This window comes from Phascolarctos cinereus, unplaced genomic scaffold, assembly GCF_003287225.1.
Source record: "Phascolarctos cinereus isolate Bilbo 61053 unplaced genomic scaffold, phaCin_HiC Scaffold_2;HRSCAF=192, whole genome shotgun sequence".
Taxonomy (NCBI): domain Eukaryota; kingdom Metazoa; phylum Chordata; class Mammalia; order Diprotodontia; family Phascolarctidae; genus Phascolarctos; species Phascolarctos cinereus.
This window is the reverse complement of record NW_027555625.1, coordinates 317,237,246-317,259,131: the sequence shown is the minus strand read 5'-3', so window position 1 is coordinate 317,259,131 and position 21,886 is coordinate 317,237,246. Positions and strand designations below refer to the sequence as shown.

At 38.4% G+C, this 21,886-nt stretch overlaps 1 protein-coding gene across 1 annotated transcript in view; it reads left to right on the top strand.

Moving 5' to 3' along the window:
* Nucleotides 1-21,886, top strand: part of CTNNBL1 (catenin beta like 1) — a 218,439-nt gene that overhangs the window by 54,198 nt on the left and 142,355 nt on the right. The window contains exons 2-4 of the mRNA XM_078150210.1: nt 7,736-7,924; nt 12,447-12,553; nt 15,431-15,572. Of these exons, the coding sequence (XP_078006336.1) occupies nt 7,736-7,924; nt 12,447-12,553; nt 15,431-15,572 (438 nt within the window). The remainder of the gene's footprint in view (nt 1-7,735; nt 7,925-12,446; nt 12,554-15,430; nt 15,573-21,886) is intronic.

The window sequence follows — 21,886 nt, the reverse complement described above, 5'->3', positions numbered from 1 at the left end:
TAGCTGTGAGGTCTCTGGGTGTAGACATCTTAGTTAACTTTTTAAAAACACAAAACCCCATATTGCTTCTCAGAATGTTTGGAGCAATTTATAGATCTACTAATAGTATTAGTGTGTCTGTTTTTTGTCCATATCCCTAATATTGGCTGTTGTCCTCAGACATGTCATGTAAGTCCCTTTCTCTCCTCTGACACTGCTATGACCCTGTGGTACAGACCCTCCTCACTTCCCTCCTGGATTATTGCAGTAGCCTGCTGGTTGGTCTCTGTGCCACGAGGCTCTCCCCACTGCAGTCTGTCTTCCACTCAGTGATCAAAGTGATCTTTCTAAAGCAAAGGTCTGAACATGTGTAAGGTGGATTTTAGTGTGTGTAAGGAGGATTTTCTTATTCCCTTTTAGATGATAGTTCCAGGATCCTAGATAATATTTCCCATTAATTAAGGTTGAAAACAACTTATACCACAAAGTCACAGTAGAGATATAGGGTTGACATAATGTATGCTTGTGCTGTGCTAGGTCATGATGATATTGCTGAAGTTAACCTGTGAGCTTAATGTTGGCAATTTGCCTTCTTTGTTTGTTGCCCTATAAAGCAAGTGGGCCCTGGTCAGTGAGTGGGGGACCCATTTTGAGATTTGGGTAATGCATAGGTGAATGCATGTACCTGCCTTGATCGGCCCCCATCAAGGCTTGGGGGGAATCTGTGTGCTTGCCTCAACTGGCCCCCATTGAGGCTTAAGGGGACTGGTAGGAGTCGCAGCTTCTACCAGTAGGACTCCTACCATTCTTACCTGCCCCTGCAAGTAGTGTGATTAGGGAATGCTGTAGGAGTTGGAGCTCCTGTTATCAGCAACCCTTTTGAGAAGACTAGACTAGAATAAAGTAAGCTTATTTCACCTCTCAGAAGCTGTTTTCCTGTGTGACTGGATCAAGTGAACCTGTGCTAGAATACCTGTTGATGTTAGGAGCCCTTCTGTGTTCTTCTGCCCAACAAACAGTGTTATCTGTGTGTTTGCCTGTGAAACATGTCACACCCCCACCCCTACCCCACTCAACAGATTCCAGAGGCTCCCTGTAATCTGCAGGCTCAAAAATGAAATCCTCTGTTTAACATTCAAAACCTGTCATTAATCCTCTCCCCCCTCTTCTTACACCTCACCCTCATATGCTCTGAGATCCAGTGATGCAGATCTCTATACAAAATACTCTTACCTTCTGGCTAGACATTTCACTGTCCTCCATTTCTTGAATGCTCTCCCTCCCCATCTCTGCCTTCTGGCTTCCTTCAAGTCCCTTAATGCTAGTATCTTCCCTCTATTGATTATGTTCAGTTTATCCTTTATATATCTTGATAGTATATAGTTGTTTGCATGTTGCTTACTCTGTTAAAATATGAACTATTTGAGAGTAGCAACTGTTCTATATCTTTTTCTGTCTCTAGTCCTTAGCAGAACCTGGCACATAGTAGATGCTTAGCAAATGTTTATTGCCTAAGACTACACTTTGAATATAGTTGCAGTCATTTGGCCATGGCAGAAATGCAAATTGTACACATTTACTTTGAGTCATTTCAAAATTACCCCTACTTTTCAATCTGCAGCTATGCTCAAAAAGTCACAAAACTGTACGTGCTTTTTGGCCCACCACTGTTGTTGCTAGGCCTCTACCCCAAAAGATTTTTTTAAAAAGAGTTAAAGGGCATGTATGTAGAAGAAATAGGTATAACAGCTTATTTTTTTTGTTTTTTTTGTTATATCGAACTGAAAACTATAGGCAATAGCTAAACAACTTAAGGTAGATGAATATAATAGAATATTAATATATAATCCAAACTGGTGAAGGGGATGGTTTTAGTAAAAGCTGGGAAGATTTATATATGCAAATACAGAATAAAGTGAGCAAATCCAAGAGAACAGCTTATACGGTAATAACAACTTTGTAAAGACAAACAATTTTTTTTTTTTTGGTGAGGCAGTTGAGGTTAAGTAACCTGCCCAGAGTCACACAGCTAGTGAGTGTTATGTGTCTGAGGCTGAATTTGAACTTAGGTCCTCCTGACTCCAGGGCTGGTGCTCTATGCACTGCACCACCTAGCTGCCCGAAGACAATTTTGAAAGAATTAAAACTCATAATTCCAGACTTCTGAAGATGAAGCCTGCTCCTCACCTCCTCGTTGAGAGTAGCTGGACTCAAGATGCAGAATGAATCACATATTTTTAGATATGGCCAGTGTAGGAATTTGTTTTGCTTGACTATGCATGTTTGTTTCAAAGGGATATGTTTTTCTTTTTCTTAATTAATGGGATATCTTTTTCTTTTTTCTTCCATTCCAGGGTGGAATGGCAAGCAGAGGGGGAGTTAGGTATATGGTAGCAAATAAAAAAAAGGATCACTGAAAAAAATGTGTGTGTGTGTGTGTGTATGCGCTGAAAAGAATACAAGCAAGGCCAGAAAGAATTACAAAGATGAGTTTTAAGATTATATGTGTTTATTACATATTTAAAAGACAAACTATACATCACAGAGATCTGGACTTTTGCATACAGTCTTGTTATATGAAATGTATGGAAATGCCCATTTTATTTGGTGTTAAATTTCAGAATAAAAAATAAAAATTAAGAACTTATTCCTGCCTTTTTACTAAAATTAAAATACCCTTATGAATATACCTCTTCTTTTAAAATTTTAGTTATACTTTTTTGTAGAAGTCAGCAAATAAATCAAAATCATCATATTGTCTACATGAGCAGAGATTTATTAATTTTTAAATGCCATATCGTTGATTACTATATTATAAATACTTTTATCAGAGGAAGCTACAGGGATTTAGAAGAGTTCGTAAAATCTTCTGGGCTTGGGACACAGATTTACCTCTTTCCTGTAACTTTGTATGTCAGATTAATTTTGGTCTTCTTTTCCGCCTGTCTTCATTCCTCTGTACCATTACTTACGTAGTTATATTCTGATACAAATGTAGTCTTTGTATTAATAATTACATTCTGTGTATTTTTGTAATTTATCATAATGATACTCTTATTGCATATTATAGAAATCTCTTTTTTGACACCCCTTAGCCCCAGATTGTAATTGAGGTCGAGACAGATCGTAAATGCTGATAATATAGATTGCATGCTCAGAGGAAATGGAGTTGGTTTCATAGTGGAGTTTTAATTTAGGATTCGTTCTGGTGATGTAGCCTCTTCCTATGGTACATTACTTTAAACCCAATATAACTGCATGTTCTCATAGCACCTCATTATAGCTATAACCTCTCACTGCTTTTTAATTAAAAAAAAAAGGAGAGAGAGAGAGAGAGAGAGAGAGAGAGAGAGAGAGAGAGAGAGAGAGAGAGAGAGAGAGAGAAATGAACCTGAAGCTTAGGTTGGATATTGTCTGGGTATGCAGGGAGTAGCTTAGGCAAATAAATGCTTATTTAATTTTTAACTCTTTCAGAGATTTCATGTGAGAAATCTTATTTCTGTTTCCAGTGGGAATATTTTTTATAAAATGCTTTTAGTTTGCAGCCGTTATGAAACGTCTCATAAGCTTTGTCTGTTTGGAAATCTATCTACCCTTGAAGGTTGACCAGCTCTGAGGTTAGAACCCAACAAATAGTAGATGTTACCACTCTACAATAGTCCTAAAAGAGAGAGTTAAGAATCTTGTGTGTCTAGGTCAGTATATTGGTATTACAGACATTAACAGTTAATTATTTTTTCTAGTTTTGTGGGCAGCAGAAGTAAAAAGATGACTTTATTAAAAGCAATTTCTCCTGACATTTCTTTGTCTTGAAGGTTTCCAAACACTTTGCAAAATACGAAAAATAAATCCTCAGAGGTGACCTGTATGAATCAATCAACAAGTATTTATTAAATACTTAGTAGGTACTAGACACTGCTTGGAAGTGAGGATACAGATATAAAGAATGAAGCAGTCTCGCCTCTCAGGAACTTAAATAACCTTGGGATCGGCCTTGTACAACAAAGTAAAGGGACAGGTGTTAGTGCCAGCCACCTTTCTTTGGCTGTCTCTTGGAGTGAGAAGTAGTTTGGCATTTGTTTCTTGCTAACTTGTGTTATCTTTCTTTGTCTTTTGGAGCTGGTAATTTTCTTCTGATGGCTTCTGGTTTAGGAGGACTTTATTATACCTTTCTTGTGCAGGTTGCTACTGCTAATGGCTGGGTTTTGTTTTGGGATTGGAGTAGAGATTGAAAACAAAATGTTACAGAGCTAGAATGAATCTTAGAAATAAAATCCAACCTTCTCAGTTTACAAATGAGCAAATAGGTCCAGAGAAGGAAAGTAATGGGTCTTAGAATATAAAATTCCCCTAGATTGTAAACTCTTTAGGGCAGGAATTGTGTCTTTTGTAGCTAATCTTCAGCATTGCTTAGTACGGGGCCATGCATTTAGTAACTGCTTTGTAAATGTGTCTTGAATTGAATTGCCCTAAAACTCTTTTGGAGTAGTTAAAACTTAGACTCTCAGGGTCATAATAATATCAAAGAATTTGGAGCTAGAAAGAGACTTTAGGGATCACCTGATCCAGTCTTTCCATTTTATAGATAAGGAAACTAGGACCCCCCAAATTAAAATGACTTGTCCAAGATCTTACAGGTAGTAAGTGGCAGAACTAGATTCCAGCTCAGGTTTTCTGACTCCAAATCAGTGCTCTTTCCCTTATACCACTTCATTTTCCCATGATTTAATGTTGAATGCTGTCCATAACCCTGAGGATTGGTTCCAAATAAACTAGAATCCCACCGATGGTCTTGGAGGGGTGGGGCGGGTCGAGGGGAGAGGGAGGAGTTGTGAAGTGATGTTCTGACTACGTTTATTATTGAATGGACACTTATTTCAACCTCATGAAGAATCTCCTAGGTGTGTTGCCTGATAGGACTCAGGATCATATCTTTTAAGGCCTTATTTAGCTCTGTGACTGGCCTTTTGTTTAGCTTGACCAAGTGATGACAGGGTTTTTTAGTTACATCATCTTGTTCTGCAAAGAGGTATGGCTTACAGGAATCATTATTGATTGAGCCCTCTCTAGAGAGCAGCTTCAGAAACTACTGTTTTGGGAAGGCCCATCAGATCAGGAAAAAGCAGACTTAGGAATTGTAGACTTTTAGGTCTTTGTAGTAGTTCTTATTGTATAATCTTCAATATGCTCTCTATCCATTTGTAAAATAGAAATATAGTGATAGCAACTCCAGGATTGTGGTAAAGATGAAAGAACCTACTTTAGATCCCTCAGAGGAAGATGCTGTTTCATTAGATATTATTAGAGGTAGAAAGTGTTTTCTAGGTATGACTATAACGTATGTTTCAAAGGACTGAGTTTATATGTATGTTGGGAGATATGTATAAAAGGGAGGTTGCCACTCGACATCCATTTTGCATTTCGTGATTATGGCACTGTTTTCTTTTTTTTCCTTTTAATAGTAGTCCACTGCTTTTTTCCTCTGCCCCTAATGAATAAACAATCCTGAAATCTGCTTTTCATGGTGAGTCTGTCTAACTTGGCTGCTGCAGCAAGCTCACGCTAATCAGAATCACAGCAGGCCTGATTTTATGAACCTAAAAGAATTAGTGTTCCTGAGGGGCTGAAGTTCTTACCTGCTGGGGAGCTGCAGATTTCCAGTTTGAAGACATTATTGTGGAATCAAGCAAGTTTTCACTCTTTTTTTTTTCCATGTGGAAATGATTTCATATTTTTTGATAGTCTTAAATTATTGGCATGTTTTCAACAGTTTTTTTTAAAGGGTTGATCTATAATGACTATAGTGCATTTTTATACTCATAGAAATAGGTTGTGATCATATCAAATTATTATCTATCCCGGGAAGACTGGGAATAGAGTGAAGAAAAGCAGGTGGTGCCCTACAAACCAAATTGTATAATTTGAATTTGCTAAGCAATGTCATATGCTTAGTATAGCTGAAGCACCTGGTATGTGTAGTCACCAGAAGCTTAACTATAGAGGGGAATGGCCTTTCACCCCTGGCATGACTGGGCAGTCATAAGTCAGATGTGTAATATATACAGTGGAAATTTATCTGTATTACCAAATCAGTTAGCTGACTGGAGACTTATGTGACATCATCTGTTTGATGGTAGTGTGCCTTGCAGTACCTAGCATCCTCTTGACAGTCATCCACAATGGTAAATGTCTAGGGATGAAGCCGGGAACTAAGAAGAATTTTGTATTCCAGGGAAGATGGTTAGAGCCATATCAGTTGCTATATGTAAGGAAATTTCTGGTTTTATAAGTCTTATTTTAGTGAATATTATTTATGAATTGTCACCTCCCACCTTTTAAAATTGGGAAAAGGTCTGATCAGCCAAGGCAGGGGTATAGAACACAAAATCAAGTTCTGTTGCTATAGTGGAAAGGGCATTGACTGAAGAATCAAGAGTCCTGGGTTTTAGTTTCAACTCTACTATTTTTTTTCCTTTTGAAATATTTTTAAAAATTAGTTTATTTATTTTTAGTTTTCGACATTCACTTCCGCAAGATTTTGAGTTCCAAATTTTCTCCCCATCTTGTCCCTCCCCCCTACCCCAAGATGGCATGCATTCTGAATACCCCTTCTTTTAATCTGCCTTCTCTTCTATCTCTCCCTCCCTTTCCTTTCAGTTTTCTTGTAGGGCAGGGTAGATTTCTATACCCCATTTCCTGTATATCTTATTTCCCAGTTGCATGTGAAAATTTTTTTTACTTTTGTTTTTAAAACTTTGGGTTCCAAATTTTCTCACTTCCTCCCCCCCCCCATTGAGAAGGCAAGCAACTTGATACAGGTTATGCATGTATAGTCATGCAAAACACTTCCATACTAGTCATGTTGTGGAAAACTAAGTATATTTCCCTTAATCCCATCCTGCCCCCCATTTATTCTATTCTCTCTTTTGACCCTGTCCCTCCTTAGAAGTGTTTGCTTCTGATTACCCCCTCACCCAATCTACCCTCCCCTCTATCATCCTCCTGCTCTCTTGTCTCCTTCCCCCCTGTTTTCCTGTAGGGTAAGATAGATTTCCATACCCAATTGAGTGTGTATGTTATTCCATCCTTAAGCCAAATCCGATGAGAATAAAATTCACTCATTCCCTTTCACCTTCCCTTGTTTCCCCTCCACTGTAAAAGCCTTTTCTTGTCTGTTTTATATGAGATAATTTACCCCATTCTACCTCTCCCTTTCTCCTTCTCTAAGTATAATCCTCTTTCACCCCCTTAATTTTATTCTCCAGATATCACCCCTTTATCTTCAACTCACTCTGTGCCCTCTACGTGTCTATGTATCTGTCTATGTATCTGTGTATCTATGTATCTATCTGTCTATCTACTTACATATAAATTTTTTCCCTCCAGCTACTCTAATACTGACAAAGGACTCATGAGTTACAAATATCATCTTTCTATGCAGAATGTAAACAGTTCATCCTTAATAAGTCTTTTATAATTTCTCTTTCCTGTTTACCTCTTCATATTTCTTTTCAGTCTTGTATCTGATTTTCTATTTAGCTCTGGTCTTTTCATCAAGAATGCTTGAAAGTCCTCTATTTCACTGAATATCCATTTTTTCCCCTGAAAGATTATGCTCGGTTTTGCTGGGTTCAGCTCTACTGTTAAATAACTCCCTGTGCTTTGCTGATCTAGCATTTCCTCATCAAAAATGAAGGGTTAGGTGACTGCTAAGTTCCCTTCCAGCTTGACGTGCTGTGATTCTGTTTTCTCTTAGCCCAACAGGGGTACAAAACGGCCCCGAGATGATGAAGAGGAGGAATTAAAGACGCGGCGGAAGCAAGCTGGAGCCCGAGAGCGAAATCGCTATAGAGAAGAGGAAGGGGTGGCAGTGGAAGAAGCTGATGATGACAAGAAGAAACTTCTTCAGATGATTGACAAAGAGGGAGAGGAGGAAGAAGAAGAGGTGAGGGTTAGGGTAAGGACTGATGAAAACTTGGAGAGCCTTGTCTTCAGAAATGAATTGTGACAAAAGAATAGTATTTGTTATAATTCTTTTCTTGAGACAAGTTAGATGTATTTTCTTCTTATATCTCTTAGTTCTTTGAAAACTTCAAACTTTTTCCACTGTAAAGGAATAGTTTTAACATTAATGCATCAACGAATTAAAAACAAAGCAAAAATATACCCTTTACCTTTGTTGTTTAAACAACTTTATTCCTTTCTGATATTTTGCTCCATTCGAATTAAGAAAATTCATTCTTAACTGTTTTGGAGTTCTCATGTATTTGAATTTCATTACTATTGAGCATCTACTATGTGTGAGGTACTATACTAGGTGTTTGGGTGGGATGCTAAGATACAATTCCTGTCCTCAAAGAATTTATCATAGAAGGGAATAAGGCTAATGGCTTTCATTTTTATAGTGCATGAGGTGTGAAACAGGCTTGAAGGGCAGATGTTTTTCTGAATCATAGGATTATCACATCAGAGATTTAGAGTTGGAAGAGCCTTACTGGGCTTCTGGTTCAACCATCTCATTTTACAGATGAGGAAACTGAGCTACAGAGAGGCTAAATGCCTTGACTAATGTCACACAGCTAGCAAGTCTAGGCAAGAAGAGCCTAGCTCTTCTGTCTCTAAACCCCATTGCTCTTTCTACTACATCATGCCGTCTATCAAAACACGTACATAAATATGACACAAAGTGGAGTGTAAAAGTATGCAAGAGAGTTGAGGGGCAGGGGGAATCACCCTTGGCTGAGGGGATAAGGAAAGACTTGGTGGGGCGGAGGATATCACAGATGATCCCCAAAAGATGAATAGGGTTTTAACTGTCTTGCTTTGTGATCTTATGAATATATGGCATGTGAATTTAGTCAAAACTAAACTAAAAACTAAGCTACAGAAACAGTTTTATTTTTATTTACCATCTCATAAAAAGCCTTTCATCAGTCCTGATTTGGGGGCCTGACTCTCCTGACATTTTCAAAATTGTAGAGGGAAATGTTTTTTGGACTCCTCACAGGCCTTTCAAAATTCAGCAGCTCTGTGAGGATTTAGGCGGCATGTAGTACTCTTTCCTCCTGCCTCCTTCCCAGCTCTTCTTCAATCTGTTAGCCCTGCAGCAACAGTTAATTGGCAGGCATAATTCCCATGTAGGGCAAGGCCTAGACTAAAGGATTAGGATAGTAGCTGTCATGGGTAAGTGGTTTCAAGCCTAGGAGACAGAAATCTAATGTGGGACTAGTCCTTCTGTTAAGGGACAGGGGAAAAGAGATCATTTTGTAAAAATGACACATGGATGGCTACAAGTCCAGGAGTTATTTTCTCCCTGCCACCAAAGTCCTATTTGATGAAAAACAAGTGATATTTGCCACTGTGAAGTCATGTGACCTTGTAAAATATTATTGTCCTTTTTGTACTGCATCACCAACATTCATCTTTCTGAAATCTGCCTCTGGTTTCTGATGTTGAGCTCTTGGTGATGCTGCTGTGGCTGATGGTAGAGACTGATAATTCGCTATTCCCCTGCTGTTTGAGAGAATTTCCAGGAGGAAAGTGAAAGCCTGGGAGAGGCTAGGAATAGGGGAGGCCTGTAAGCCTCTCTTCTGGGTTAGCCAAGAGAAATAAAGCCTGTCTTTATCTGAGCCATTTGAGGATCATGTAACCCTCCTTTATCAATCCAGATAATGTTAATAAAAGTTTAGTGGTGGTATTGGATCATTTTGCCACAGTGGCCAAATCGTAGTTTGCTTTGGATACATAGATAGCAGGACTCAACAAATGACTCCAGAGACCTTTAAGTGAACAATTGCTAAAGTGAATGTATAGGTAGAGGTTTTCCCCATTTCAGAATAGCTAACCAAATCAAAATTGGAATTTGCAAAATTGGAGGGGCAATAATTTGTTTTTCAAAAGGACTACTTTTAGGGTCTTCTAAATAGCAGTTCGTCTGAATTTAAGTATATGCTGTGGTTAGGAACTGCTTGGCATGAAACTTGAGGTTAAAAAGAGAGTAGGGGAGATATGGGGAGGACTGGAGCAAATGAAATCTATACCTCATTGAATCCCTATCTTCCTAAAAAGAATAGCTCAGAAGCTGCCTCCTATATAGACCTGATGTCTATGATCACCCCATGATTCACCCCCTTGCCCCCAAGTAGTCAGTGCCCAGTCCATTTTAAAATTAATTTGCATTGTTACTTTGTTTAAATTTCCCATTTACTTATCTGCATATATAGTTGCATCCCCCCAGTAGAACATAAGCTCCTTGGAAGGGGTTGTCTTATTTTTGTCTTTATATTTATAGAACTTTGCACATAGTAGGCACTTAAATATTTATGGAATTGAATTGAATGTGAGCAGCAAGATGGAGGACTAGACATTTTCTGTGATCCCCATGACCTCTCAGACCTCTACAAAACAGCAGTTATGTGTGCTAAAGATAAAGTAAGTTCATCTGTCTCCATAGTCTAAGACACTCAGAATCCAAAAGAAGGTAAAAAAACTCGGTACCCCTCTGCCACTTCCCGTGCTACTGGCACTGAGGCTGCACTAGCACTTGTCTTCACACACAGGTCAGGGCTTACAACAAAATCTAACCTCACACCCAGGTCCCCACTCCTTCTTCTCAGTGCCATCTCTAGGCTTTGGAAATTTGCTTGGACAGTGACAAATAGTCAGCTCAGCAAGTGGCAACTCTTCAGTAGCAAGAGCCTGCTGGAAGCCACAGCCCTGTAGCACTACCTCGGCAAAGCACCCAGCTGCTTGCTGGCTCTGGGGCAGGCAACCCAGTAGCGCTAGCAACAACCCAAAGCACCAGCAGCTCTCCGAACTGCCCAGAGGGAGGACAGGATGTTATGTGTAGGGAGGTTGGGGGGCAGCTGTTCAGCACTCCACTGAGCCTGAGGGAAAGAGTACAGCATATAGCTGGAGCCATTTCTGACTATCCCAGAATCACTCAGGCTAGAGACCTAGGCTGATGAACCGTGCATGTGGTGGGGAGGAGGCTGAGACACTTTGAAATCCAGCCCTCAAGGAAACCGCCATCAGAGGGAACAGAGTTAGAAAGTGAATAGGGGAAAATCAGGGGGAAAAAAAGACCAAATTTACTTAAGATCTCCAGAAGAAGAAAACTCGGAGACCTTGAACATAAGCAGATAAATCAGCTGGGAAAACATTAACCACAAAAGGAAATATGGCCTCTTGATCTAGTAAATGAGTTCAGGCATCTATGAATAAATAAATAACTGCAAAACAAATTGAAAATATTCAAAATTTGATGAGACAGAGGGTCTTATGGATTGTGATGAGGACATGGCAGGCACCACAACACATTGTCCCTGAGTGGTTCAAAAGAGAAATTAGAATTATGAGAGCAGAAGTGAAGGACAATCTAGAAGAAGAGAAGCAAAAACCAAAAACATTAAAAAGAATTGAATTAAAATGAAATGAAAACTAAAATGAAATGGTTGTAAGGAATCTCTGAAATACTAATGCTCATCTTTGGGGATGGTGTTCAATTTACACAAATTTAATTTGTCTACTTTTCTAGAAACCCATCTTCCTAGTGCCTCTTTGTGGGCTTTCAGCTGTTGCTGCTTTGGGGAGTCAGTCGTCTGCTTGGTTCTTAGCGCTATGACTAGCAGGCAACTGGGGAACAGTGGGCAGATTCCTAATAAAGCACCAGTGGAAATACTGAAGAAACAGCAAACGGTGACTTGAGCCAGTTTTATAGTTAATGCTTGAGTATAAAATTTGAATTACACCTTAGCTTTTACCCTGTATAATTGGAGACAGATAGTAGAGCATCAATAGGAGACTCACACCTTAGTGTAGTGCTAGTTTTGCTATTCATTATCTGAGTGATCATGGACAAGTCACAAAACCTTACTGAGCCTCAGTTTCCTCATTTATAAAATGAAGTTAGAGTTTTCTCTTCTTCCCTTCCCTTCTCTTCTTCCCTTCTCTGGTTCTGTGAATTTCATTTTTATAAGTAATTACTTTAATGATTTCTTTTATCCTCTTTAAATAGTTGCTGGCTCTGTGTAATATATAATGCTAGATGTTGGGGAGATGTAAAACTAAACAAGATATGGTTCTCGATCTCAAAGAACTTAGAGTTATAGATTGCTATCGGAAGACTAGGGATGAGTTGGCTTAAATCTTAAGCAGTTCTTTATTTTTCTTCCAACTCTCCTCCTTTAGTTAATCTGAGTCAGTTAACACATTTCTATGTACAGAGCTTTTTTTAGCTGCTTTGGAAAATTCAGAGGTGTTTACGACTTGAGCCTTGGCCTCTAGAATTTGCATTCTAGTTTCAGAGACAAGATATACACTTCACACTAGGCAGCCAACAATATAAGGCATGATATAAATGCCAAATGAAGGACAGATAATAAATGAAGGCTAGTAGAGTTCAGAGAAGAAGATATCACTGAGGGCTGAAGTTGTTGATTTTTATTTATGTGTTTATTTTGAACCAGGATGAACCACTAGATGAAAGCTCAGTGAAGAAAATGATTCTCACATTTGAGAAGAGGTCCTATAAAAACCAAGAGCTACGTATCAAGTTTCCAGACAATCCTGAGAAGTAAGATATCCTTTGCTTTACTGTTACATTCCCTTCCCCCACCCCTTCCCAATCATTATTTCTTTCCAAGTGTTTGCTTTTTTAATTCATCTCAAAGCCTTTGTTTACTAAGGAGAGCTGTATCCCTGGCATTCTTTGACTTTAAGGTTGTATTTGAAAATTTTTCTAATTTAAAAATCGTTATTCCCTTGACTGCTGTTAATGGTGGGGCCTGTAGTGGCTCAGTAGCTAGAGCATTGGGCCTGGAGTCAGGAAGACTTGAATTCAAATATGACCTCAGACACTTGCTAGCCGTGTGACACTAAGCAAGTCACTTAACCCTGAGATGAGTTTCCTCGTCTGCACAATGAGCTGGAGGAGGAAATGGCAAACCACTCCAGTGTCTTTGCCAAAAAAACCCAAATTGGGTCACAAAGAGTCAGACGTGAAGGAAACAATTGAACCACAACTGTTAATGGTGGTGATGTCATTGACAAAATGAAGTAATTCAGAACTGGAGCTGTTAGAGAGACCCTTGAGGTTAGGTCAGTCTGTCTTCCTCTTATATTAGCTTAGCTATCACCAAGGAGCCATTTGAAAAAGCTCTTTGTTTTCTAAATTGCTTTTCCTACAATGGCAGTTCACTATAGCATAGTTTGTTAATAAGGTGGATTTTGATGTGACCTAGGTATATTTTGTCCCTCGTTTAACTAGATTTGCTTTCTGGAAAGCTGGAAGGGCATATAAGTAGAGGCCCAATAAACTATCTCTTGTTAGAGACCCATCTAACAAAGTGTGGAGAAATTTTATCATCTGATGATTGGCCACCAGGTACATGATTTCTCAGTGAGAACAACTAGTGAAATATGGAGGGATTTTGATATTCATTAATGAAGGGAGAACCAAGATCAATGAGCTTGTGGCTCTTTCAAAGTTCAAAATGTAGACGAGGAAACTGAGGCATTAAAAGGTGACATGACAAGTCAAAGTCACAGTAGAAACAGAACCAAAACCCAGATTTTCTCATTCCCAGTCTGAAGTCTCCCTGCCACATCAGATTGCCTCACAATATCTGGTTATTGCCCAGTCTTGCCTTTAACACATTTCAATGGCCCGAACATGGAAGGTGGAAGTTAGAAGAGGCCTTTGGTGTATGCTCACCATTGACTGACAAAACTGGAGGCCTTCAAACTCCAACTTATGTGTTCACCACTTTACTTACTTAATGCATTTTAGCTGGCTTGAACTAGTGTTGCTTTGAAGGTGAGTGCTCCTGTTGGCATCTTATGGGATGTGAGGGGAGCTCTGCATTTGTTGTATACAACACTTAAGGGAAATTATTTTTAATGAAAAGAACCTTTAAAAAATCATACCCCTTTCCATTCTTATAATGTATTTCCATTTTAGACATTTGAACATTTGAAGACCAAATTTAAATGTGAAAAATATTTTTTGATGGTTAAATGCAGTTCAGAAGCTACATTGTGTTTTAACCTTGAGCTTTTGAATTCTTACTGGTACAGTGTTTTTGGTAATTCTGTAGTCTCAGTGAGGTGCAATTAAGATGAAAATTGCTTGAGCGTATTTGAATGAACCTCTCCGATCAAGATTGGAAACATTCAAATTTATTTTTCCATAGATGCAATTGTTATTTTGATCGAATACCCAGAAATGCCTCTTTTCATTTGTCTGCATTTAAAATACAATTGACAATTCTCTTCATATAACCATCACTTTTCACTCTGTGCCCTTTCCACCCAGTACCATCTTTCTCGAGGATACGTTGTTTGCTGTTAAACTTTGGGCAACTTTGTTCTTTTTTTTCTATGTATTGCCTGTCTTTTTTAGGGTTATAGTTGGATTGGTTGGTTGGATGCAGTGAGCTCCAAAGTGTCAGAAGTCCTTATGGTGATTTTTGTTTCTGTGGTTGGAGCTGGTACTCGCCCATTGCATTTGCTTTGCTGGTCAGTGCTGACACTCGATGTGTGGTTAAAAGATTGCTTTCGGGCATTTGGAAGGAAATCCATTGAAAGAGACACGACACATTTTTTGTCATACTGGATAGAGTCATTGACTGGCTGACTGTTGTAATATGTAGCTCTAATACTTTGCCATTGCCTTCTCACTTTGCCCTTCATACATTGTTGGATGTATGCCTAATGTCCAGTCTTCTCAGAAGGAGAGCATCCCGAAGAAATGGATTTTGTGGAAGGAAACTTTATCTGCCTAGAAGAGCACACTTGAAAACACATAAGAATCACTGGTAGCTGTGGATTTGTAATCTTTGTTTTACATTTACTTTTTATTTTTCTAGGAATTTGTTAAATTTTTAAGTTTTTAGTACTAGATCATATATTTAGGGAAAAATATTCTTGATCTCTGTACTCAGATGTAACTTGTATTGCTGTGTGGGACTACCTGTATTCTTTATAACCTCAGATGTAGCTCTTCCATAAGACTGTAAGATAAAGAACAGAAAGTTAGTGGGTAAGTCAGGTAGTTTATGTCCAAAGTAATGGATCGTATTGTAGCCCTGTGGAATAACGATAGCCAGCTCACAGGACTGTATGAGGTTCATTTGATGTTGCAGAATGCTTTGAAAGGCAGTTTGTGACTGTGGGAACAAGGAGCACGATGTAATGAGATCTGAATCCAGGATTGATTTTTGTAATGAGGAGATCGATTTTCCAGCGAAATTGTGTGACAGTATGATGTTAGTTTGAGTGTACTTCTTGGTTGGTCTGTTGTGGACACTTTGACAGATTCTCTCTCTCTTTAGGTTGTGCAGATATTTCTTCTTTAGTACTAAAAGATCTTTTGCTACATTATAAGGGTGGTAGGATTTGCTTTTTGCTGGGACTTTACACTAATGTTATACATTTTTATTTTCATCCACAGGTTTATGGAATCTGAACTGGATTTAAATGACATCATTCAAGAGATGCATGTGGTGGCTACCATGCCGGACCTCTATCACTTATTAGTGGAGCTCAATGCTGTGCAGTCTCTTCTCGGGCTTCTTGGGCATGACAATACAGATATCCTAACATTTCTGTTGTTAGTAGGAAACTGGCTACTTTTGAGGTGGCTACATTTAACTTTCTCTCCTGTATATCTTATCTGATTTTTCACAACCTAATTTTCTGTTTCCATACTAATTATCTCCTATCTTGAAATTTACATCGATCTTTGTTCATTTTTAGTCTATTAATAAATCTTAAACAATCATTCTCTTATTTATCCCCATTAGTTCTTAGATTTTCCGTCATATGTTTTTTCATGTGATAACTAGCTTTATATTTCATTGTTAGGATTTGGGGATTTATAATAGAGACAAGCAAGACAGCCTTGTAGTTCTTCATCTACCCACCAGGATGCTGCCCTCCCCTAAATGTCTGTTGTGTTGGTTCCTTGTATACGTTTTCTCTCGTGGTGCCTGTCCAGTGAAACTCTGCTGTGTGTTTTTCATCTGCCTGTGCAGAACCCTCAGGTAGTTTTTAAAAATACGGATATGTGTTTAAGGATTAGGTAAAGTTCTCCAAATTGTATTCTTTTTCATTTACACCTGAATCCTGATTTCCAGAGGTGGGAAACAAGAGTAGTTAGCCTGCTTGAGTAATATTCTTGGGTGAATCTGCTGCTTCTTCAGGTTATGTTCATCTTTCTGGTAATCTCTCTCATGAGAGCATGTTCTAACTAGATTCTTTTCTGGCTGATAATTCTCATCGAAATAAATTAGTGGATACTCTTAACATAAGCTTCTTGGGAGAGTGATCTTAAGACATTTCCATTGCTTCATATAGACTTGTAATACGATAGCATTAAGGATCATTTTGCAGGTAATAGGATCATAGCATAACAGGTTTTGAGCTATTAGGGACTTTAGAGGACTTGTGGTCAAAAAGTGTCAGACATGCGGCATGCAGCTGTCAGCTGTCTGGAGTGGAGTCTAAACCGTTTGAAAATTTAATTGATAAACATTTAATAAAATAGATAACAATACAATAGGACATAGATAATGCTAATATGTGGTTTTCTAAATCAATATGCAGCTTACAGGGATCCTTATGTATGGTTTAGTGGCTTCCATTTCTGTTTCATTTTCACACCACTGCTCTAGTCATTTTACAGATCAGAAACTGAGGCCACAAAGAAGAGGTCAAGTGATTTTTCTCAGATCCCTTCATATAGTAAGTGGCAGAACCCAGGAGTTGAACCCAGGTCTTCTGATTCTAAATTCTGTATATATTCTTCAGTGTGAAATAGATGTCCAGTGAGATCAGCATTAATGTAGTATAACCACAAATTAGCCTATAGCTAAGGATGCATTGTTTGAGGCATTCTGGAATAGGAAACAGTTTAGAACCTGTATTTAAGTCTTTTGAGTAACCATTATAGACTGGTGATGAAAAGTTTCTGTTGTGAGTACCTTTTCTAGTTCCCCAAACTTATTTATTGTAATTTCTTCTTTCGAAGGGATCAATGGCTAGAAAATTCAGTATGCACCCCAAAAGGCTTGTAGATTCTTGGCTGGCCTGTGTATTACCACCAGTTTTGCCAAAATAGTTCTTAGGAATATGATTTGGAAGGTTCTCATTCTCCACTTTTGTGAACTCCAAATGATGGTGGTGGCTTTCTGAAGACAATGACATTTTGCTGATTCACCAGCTTGGTTCCTGCTGGGAAGAAGACTGATATAGGAAATGCTATTCTATTTTGGCATACATAGGAAAGGCAAGGGCACAGATGTTCAAAGTTGTTAAGTTCTGGTCTTTAAAAAAGAAAAAAAAAGTTATCCTGTAATAACTTTGACATACTGCTGTTCTCCTCCTGCTTTCTGATGGCAGAGCTGTTTCCCCCCTGTGTTCTAACCTTCTCCTAACTGCCATAATAGTATTTTGTTTAAAAAAAAATCTGATTTTTAATTATTCTCTCCATCACATTTAAAGCTTGGTTGGATTTTTTAATTGGCTTAATCTTTATAATTAGATGCAGCAGTTAGTATATATCTCATCCCAAAAACGTAGTTTTTCTTTAAAGCAGTTTCTGGAAAGGATACTCCTCTTGACTTACCTCTGACATAACCTTGATGGGCTGGAACTCAAATCTGCCAACCACCATGTACTGTCTGCTTTCTTGTCTTAGCCATGATCTATAATGGAAATGATTTTCTAGGTAATGGTTGTTAACAGTTTACTGTTGTACAGCTGTAACTGCCTGAAACACCTACCATGAATAAACAATTTCATGGCAGTCATGACTTAATTTTTTTAACTCTTCATCTTTCAACCAGGCCTGTACAGGACCAGTTATGTTCTCAGCAGGGGCAGGTCATCTTGGTGCTGTCCTTTTCAGGGGAAACATAAACCACAGGGATTTTAATTGGTATCAGAGAGCTGGTTTGTTGTGACCTTAAGAGCTAGAGAATATAGGAATACAGCTTGTGTCTTGTCCTTTCAACCATGAAGCGCTGCTTCAGTGTATTCTGTCGCTTTGCATCTCTGCGGCTGCTACTGCTACTACTGCTGAGGGCTTGTCAGTATTTCTGTTACTGGCCCCTCCCCTGAGAATACTGGAGCTCAGCCATCGTTTTGCTTCAGGGTGGGATTTTAGAGTATAAAGAATAACCCTGGAGGTAGGAAATGGGGAGAAAAATATGCTTACAAATTTTTGGTCGATCCTGTCTGGAGTACATAGGAAAGGCAAAGGCACAGATGTGGGGAGAAAAATATGCTTACAAATTTTTGGTGGATCCTGTCTGGAGTACATAGGAAAGGCAAGGGCACAGATGTTCAAAGTTGTTAAGTTCTGGTCTTTAAAAAAAGGGGAGCCTAGCACAAGGTAGAGCTGTGTATCCGTTGGCATTTTTAAATATAGCTGATTTAAAACAGCCGATTTCTCTAAAGATATGTCATTTATATTCATTCCCTTTGTGTGAACCTTTGGGGGTGCTTTTTACAGAATGACAAAACCAAAGATGCATTTTAAGATATTCTTATAAGGTGATACTAAACAAATAGTTGTTTTGACTTAATGTAAGTAGAACTATCTCAAGGAGCCTAATTAGTGAGAGAGATATAAGGAGGGACAAAGAGATAGCAGTAGCTCAGACAACACAGAAGTGGAATGTGGAAGTGTGGTGCTCACTTTGTATATTTTAGATTACAGTGTGGAGTTGTATCAAGTGCTCTGTGTGATGCCCTAAATGCAACATCTGTAATTTGCATTATCATGAAGAAAGTAATTATTAACTGTGTATCAATTATTCACTGTAACTTTGGGCAGATCTCTTAATTTCTGTGAGCTTCTTTTTCTTTACCTGTGAAACAAGGATAATGATACTCCGTAACTTTCAGAGTCATTGTGAGATAAGCACTTACATTCTAAATTGCAATATGAGGCAGGATGTAGGTAAGTATTAAGTGGCACATACAAGAATAACAGGAGTTCAGTGGAGGGAATGATTATTGTGGTCTGGGAGTTGATGATCAGTGAATGATTCTGGTTAAATTTGAATTATGAAGGTAGATGGGGTTATAAATACAGTCATCTCTCAACATTCGTGGGGCTTAGGGGTATGGAACCCCTATGAATGTGAAAAACATTGAATAACTCAAGGCCCCACCCCAGACCTTTATTTTTGTAATTCCGATCATATTTATTTAACACACAAAACAGGTAATAAAAAAAAAAAACACACACTACATCCACATTGCATACGAGAGAGAGATTAGTATCTCTTACACTCTACAGTCTTTGCTGTTGCCTGTGTAGCTGTAGCTTCTGCTTCATAAATTTCCTTGTACAAAGAGCGAAAGATACAAAGATCACTGGGGCAGCTGGGTGGAGTACCGGCCCTGGAGTCAGGAAGATCTGTGTTCAAATCCAATGCTTACTAGCTGTGTGACCCTGGGCAATTCACTTAACCCTGTTTGCCTCAGTTTCCTCATCTGTAAAATGAACTGGAGAAGGAAATGGCAAACCACTCCAATGTCTTTGCCAAGGAAACCCCTCAGAGAGTTGGACATGGTTGAAACAACTCAACAACAAAATCAGAGATCAGTACGAGAGAAAAATCATGTGACTAAATCTGGATGGTAGATAGACAAAAAGAGATCGCATACCTTAGTTCTTTAGCTCGCTGAAAAGTTTAACAAGTTAAATTATGTGTGTATACTTATGATAGTAAATTATAAAATAGATTAATGACATACAACGTTTATATATTTGTGACTTACTAAAATTATTTTTCTGTATTGTCTCTGATTTCCTGCAGTATGCCATAAATCACCAAAAATTCCCATTTAATTATTGATGGCCAATCTGAGAATAACCAAAACTGCAAATATGAAACCCTCCAATGTTGAATAAGAACAGTGCTGGCATTTGACTTAATCATCTTTTAATTTGTCAGAGATTGGTTTTTTGAAAGAACTGGGCATTCGCTTCCCTGAAAGTTGATGAACAAGCCAAGGAAAATTATCCTTAGGTTCTTCTTGATTATGTATGGTACAGTCCCATTAAGCAATCTGTTGCTTTATACAGAATAACAAGATTTGAATCTTTCCCCCTTGACTTAGGTGCCTATTACTTTAATAAGAATATTGGGTAATTGGGGCAGCTAGGTGCCACAGTGGATAGAGCATTGGCCTTAACGTCAGGAGGACCTGAGTTCAAATCTGGCCTCAGACCAAACACTTGACACTTACTAGCTGTGTGACCCTGGGCAAGTCACTTAACCCCAACTGCCTTAAAAAAAAAAAAGAATATTGGGTAATTTCAGCTTGGTTTAGGGAGCCTGTTTTTCTCTAGTCCATTGTGATTCAAATTAGTGAAGGCTTTCTTAATTTTAATCTGTGAAGGCAACCTGTACTTTTGAAAGTTGCATGGTAAATATTCTGGAGAGAAGAACTTTGTTGTGTTTGTGGTTCAGAGTGCAAAGTAGATACCCTTTCACTGTTTAGGGAATCCTTTGTTGTCTCTGATAATTAGGGAGTAGACTTTCGATTTTATTTATTTAGACTGTTACTAAGTGGGGAAGCATGATGTAGAAAAAGTATTGATTTTGGAATCAAAAATCTTGACTCCTCCTCTTTGTATTTGTTGTAGAGAAGAACTATATTCTCTCAGTTGGCTTCAGGTAAGGAAAAACTTCCTTAAGGAGTCAGTGAAGTCTTTTTTTTTTTAATTTTATTTTTATTTTGATTTATTAACAATCACTTCCATATGCTTTTGAGTTGAAATTTTTTCTCCCCCTTCCCCCGCACTGTCCCCAAGACAGCGCACAATCTGGTATAGGCTTTACATTTACATACCCATTAAACATATTTTCACATTAGTGAAGTTGTAAGTAAAAATTAAAACCAATAGAAGGAACCATCAGAAAGATGAAACAAAACTCAACAGAAGAATAAGTGATAACGATTCAACTTCCATAGTTCTTTCTTTAGATGTGGACAGCATTTTCCATCCCGAGGCCTCTGGAAATATCTTAGATCTTTGTAATACTGAGAAGGGTTCAGTTTAACAATATTAGTCATTGTATAACGTGGCTGTTATTGTGTACAAAGCCCTCTTGGTTCTGCTCACTTCACTCAGCATCATACCGTATAAGTCTTTCCAGGCTTTTCTGAAGTCAGCCTGTTATCATTTCTTATAGCACAATAGTATTCCATTACATTCATATACCACAACTTGCTCAGCCATTCCCCGAGTCAGTGAAGTCTTGAAGTGATATTGTATTGGTGATATTGTAAAGGGGAGTTCTGTTAGGCTGGGCTGGGAATAAGTGGGATCTTCAGTTCCTTCCAGTAACTCTGAGGAGATACTATCATTCTAGTATGTCCTGGGGCACAGCTGTCGTTTAACCTCCCAGAGTCTCAGTTTCCTCACGTGTAAAATGGAAATATATAATCATCTGGTATATAAATATACCAGAATAGAGAAAGAAAGAAAAACCAAAGAAAAGTAAGAAGAATTGGCAAAGCTATACAATTATGATTTGTAATGAAGTACTTTTAAGCAACTGTTAGAATACTTTGTAAATTTGGGCCTTCTAGACTAGTGGGTATCAAGCAAACCAAATGTATTTTTCTTAAATCTGAGAATGATAAACTGGCTTTCACAAGAAGGCTTATGTGTGGCTATTCAGGGCTTGGGGATGGGAATCTTGTGTTATGTAGTCTAATGCTAATGACTGAGAATTGGACTGGTAGTATTCTTCTGGGGCCTTCCCTTAATTGGGCTGGCAGGAAGTGGGTTATTACTCCAGTCGTTTCCTGCAGCACGAGCCCTTCTAACAAGGTTTATCATGAGCATTTGTAGACTATTTGCTGTTTCCCAGTTTAGTGTTTC